We start from the raw sequence: 3,799 nt of genomic DNA, 5'->3' as shown, positions 1-3,799 counted from the left end.
TATCTCGCGTAAAATCGCTGGCAATAGTGGTCTCCTACATCACCCTCTCAAACAAACCCGAACAATATTCGCTACAACTTCATAAAAGAAACATATTCATGCTTACGGGGAAAAATTACCAAAGTTAATAACATTGGTGCGTATGGAAGAAACAGGGAAACAATCCATCTGTTACAGATTACCGTAACACATCCAAACCATGGCTTTCTTCGCTGCTCATATGATGCGTGAAATTTTGACTCGAATTTCGAATACTGAATTCGATACTTGAATTTTAACTTCATTTAGGTTATTTGTTGGAGGGATTTTGAAAAGAAAGTCGAGATTTGATCTGAATTTGACTTCGGAAAGTGACTGAAGGTTACAAAAGTAAGGAATGAAAGGAAAAAAGATACGAATCATGCAAATAAGTAGTTTTTGATCCACAGCTTAGATTAATTAAAATAGCACCGACAGTCTACTTGATGCATGCATGTTGTTATTTCGTTGATCTGATAAGCATTTTCAATCAGATATGTTATGAGAAACTGTCAGCGAAATTCTTCACTTGCGAGAACAAGAGATGCAAGTCATAGTCTAAATCAGCACGCATTTCCAGTCGACAATTCTGCTCTGTGATAACTTTAGCAGTAATACTGTTGTTACTACTGCATGTCACACTTTTAACTGGACTGTGTATGGTATAGAAACAGGAAGAAATTATACCAAAGAAATGAGGAAAACAAGAAAAGTTGTACTATGGACAAGGTTAGTAGTCCTACAGCCCACAACTTCAGTTGGCTTTTAGTTACCAGTACCTTGCGAGATAGAACTTTCATCTGACTTCCAAAAGTAAAGCAGAAATTGTTTTGAATTCGACCCAACAGAAACATAAAAGCAGAAATTGTTTTGAATTCGAACCCAACCGAATGAATGCGCAGCACTGAAATATTTCTAAGGTAACATCTAGATCCAAAAATGAATCCCATCAATTTGCTTCCAGATTAGATTTTTATTTAGAACTAATTTTATTTAACTTGAACAAGCAGACGGTTGCAAGTCCCTTTAAATTTGAATGAGCTTCAGAAATCTTTTCAAGGTGAAAATGGTTGGGACTACGTATTGCAATTGGAGTGATTTCTGCAATTTGGCTAGTCAACTAACCACTTTTATCTTACAAGGGTGTATTCAATCCGGAAATCTTCATACCTTTCATCTCGAATAGTTTGGAATCGTCCTCATAGCTTCCGTCTTTGCTACAATTACTGATTTAATCTTGAACTGCAACTGTCATCCAGCATTCAAACATACGACTTTGAATGATTGGCCTAGTTTTGGTTGAATGACTGGCTTAGTTTTAAGTGAAAAACGAATTATATCTCTCACACCATAATGCTTTCTCAATGTTTAATCTCCATGATTCTTGTATTTTATGCTTGTCGTGAAAACACAAATAAATTTGGACTAAAATATCTAGGAAACGAAGGATTTACTATTGAGGAAATGTTGTAAAATTTGGACTTTTGAATTATAAGCACGAATGGTGTATTCAGCAGAAATGTTTATTAGGCACGAAATACTTAGAACAGTAATCAATGTGAAATCAAATAGTATAGCGAAATATGGCGTCGGGATGAACGTAGGTTGATGAAGCGATGAGTCGACTGGAGGAAGAGGAAGAATAATAATGATAATGATCCGGGAGAAAGACATGACCCCTTACCGTGTTTACTCTGAAATTAATCATCACCTGAAAAATGCGCCTTGTCGCAGCCGTAAGGAGCAACAGTGTCGATACTCCTTTCAAAAGCACCAGTCCCTGGATGAGGCCTCAAGTCCACCACCACTCCGTACTGGTCTTTCTCTGCCTCGTCACCGCTCAGTGCGGCCACGGGTGACGTCTGCTGGCTGTGCCAAGCCTCCAGACTTATCTCTCTGATGATATCCGACGTCTGATCTTCCCGCGTGGTAAAAGACAAAGAGTGATAAAAGAAAAAGCCATTCTGTGGAGTACAAGAAAGGAGCTGCTGAGGACTCCCAGGGCAAAAACCTTACAGCTTTCCGCAAAGGAAGAAATTGGATGTCCGATTGGTCCGAAAATAGCGAGCAGAATGCGGTAGCCTCAGTGAATAGATGAACAAGGAAAATGCTAAGCACAAGTGTGAGTCGAGTCGGCAACCATTATTTCCAGAGCGGGAACATATCATCTGTGAACGGATTGCTGACAGAAGAGGAAAGGCTTTGGTTGTTTGCAGGGATGATATTCAAGCATTTGCCCTTCCAATGACGCCATAGTTAGAAATACCTCCATAAAGCATCACAACACGACTGGCTAGATGACTTCCTTAAGCAATATGAACTGTCTCCAAGATCAACAACAATGTTTAAGCTCAAAGATATTGAAATTATTAAACGTGCACTTGCATTCAACTCATTTGTAAATGGCATTGACTTCTATGGATGAAACTACAGATTTTATGGGCCAAGGATCTCAAACAATTGATCAGAGGAATTCCTCATCAATCTACGTTTCCTCCACTGGTGCGAAAGTGTATGTATTACCTGTGTTTCGGCAATTCATCTGGACGGAAAGAAAGTCCACCCCTAAGGCCAAGAAAGAAAAGATTGCACGTGTCTCAGGCATTTTATGTTTTGCAACTGAAAAAGCCTAGTGTGCACAAGCAGTTATGAGGAAGTAAGTCGATTTAATGCCGCCACTTGTTTAGCCAAAGAGATCCTGCCAGTCTGGGATTCAGCCAGCACTCACCGTGCTAAAGACCTAAAGGAGTTCCTTGCAAAAAGAATAGATCAAATAATGATTCCTGCAAGAATGGCTGCCTACCTCCAGACTCTTGATATTGCAACAAACAGGCCATTCAGGGACCACCTGAGCATGAAACCCAATGACTAGACTGGAAATAGAATGGAGAGAAATCAACGTGGAAACTTCGTGAAGCCTAATTTGCAAGAGTCGAGATACGAAGAATCCATAGGATAAAGTCATTGACAGCTACGTTGCCAATACACTACAAGGAGGCTACATAGATGAGAAGTGCTCAATTATGGAGAACGCTATTGCCGGACGTAAGAGACTGGGGCCAATGGTTCTACAGGAAATGAAGTCGCAAGAAAGTCTGGAGGGATTTGTGGGTTTGAAGAATTAAGACGATATTCCAGAAGATGACATGACTATATATGAATATTATTGTATCGTAAATGAATAAATGAATAAAATGTAGATTGTCGTATATAAAAAATAAACAATATGTACCATTGTACCGTGTTTCTTCGAAAATAAGACATCCCCTGAAGATAAACCCAAGACATTTTTTTTTTTTTTGGGGAGGTAGGGAGAGAGGAGGGAATATAAGATCCTCTTATTTTCGAAGAAACACGGTATATACAGAAGTGGCAGGGTTTGCAATGTCTGTGAAGGATACATATAACTATAAAAACGGGGATTTACAGCACAATTCCCAAATGATACAGTAGTAAGTAATGTACTCTCACATTGGGCTCTGTCTATTACTGTATATAGACAACTAATGTGGATAAGCAAAAGGAAAACTAAAATATTACCAGTCAATATAAGACACAGTCAAATTGGGGAATGCTGCTTCGGGTTTCCTGACACAAAAAGACAAGCTCCATGTTGCGACAATATTGGTCCTTCTTGTCGATCTTCTGGGTTGATTTCTTACGAATTAACTGAATTTTAGAGTGAATTATTGGTCTGTACAGAACTTTTCCATTTGGCATTTCTATTGTGACATTTCTTAATTCTCCATTTCCTTTAATTTCCTTTATGTTTGCTAATTTC

The 3,799-nt window shown here is 38.8% G+C and overlaps 2 protein-coding genes across 2 annotated transcripts; both read left to right on the top strand.

Moving 5' to 3' along the window:
* Positions 1 to 1,690: 1,690 nt before the first annotated feature.
* LOAG_04309 (hypothetical protein) lies at positions 1,691 to 2,274 on the top strand (the record flags this gene model as incomplete). The annotated part of the gene is made up of 3 exons (XM_003139846.1): positions 1,691 to 1,878; positions 2,021 to 2,070; positions 2,171 to 2,274. 3 exons carry the CDS (start codon positions 1,691 to 1,693, stop codon positions 2,272 to 2,274), a joined length of 342 nt encoding a protein of 113 aa, XP_003139894.1.
* A 12-nt stretch (positions 2,275 to 2,286) lies between these two features.
* On the top strand, positions 2,287 to 2,651 carry LOAG_04308 (hypothetical protein; the record flags this gene model as incomplete). The annotated part of the gene is made up of 1 exon (XM_003139845.2): positions 2,287 to 2,651. Exon 1 carries the CDS (start codon positions 2,421 to 2,423, stop codon positions 2,649 to 2,651), a length of 231 nt encoding a protein of 76 aa, XP_003139893.2. The 5' UTR covers positions 2,287 to 2,420.
* Between the last annotated feature and the right edge of the window lie 1,148 nt (positions 2,652 to 3,799).

Source organism: Loa loa, assembly GCF_000183805.2.
Source record: "Loa loa unplaced genomic scaffold supercont3.12, whole genome shotgun sequence".
NCBI classification, from domain to species: Eukaryota; Metazoa; Nematoda; class Chromadorea; order Rhabditida; family Onchocercidae; genus Loa; species Loa loa.
This window is presented reverse-complemented; position numbering and strand designations above follow the sequence as displayed.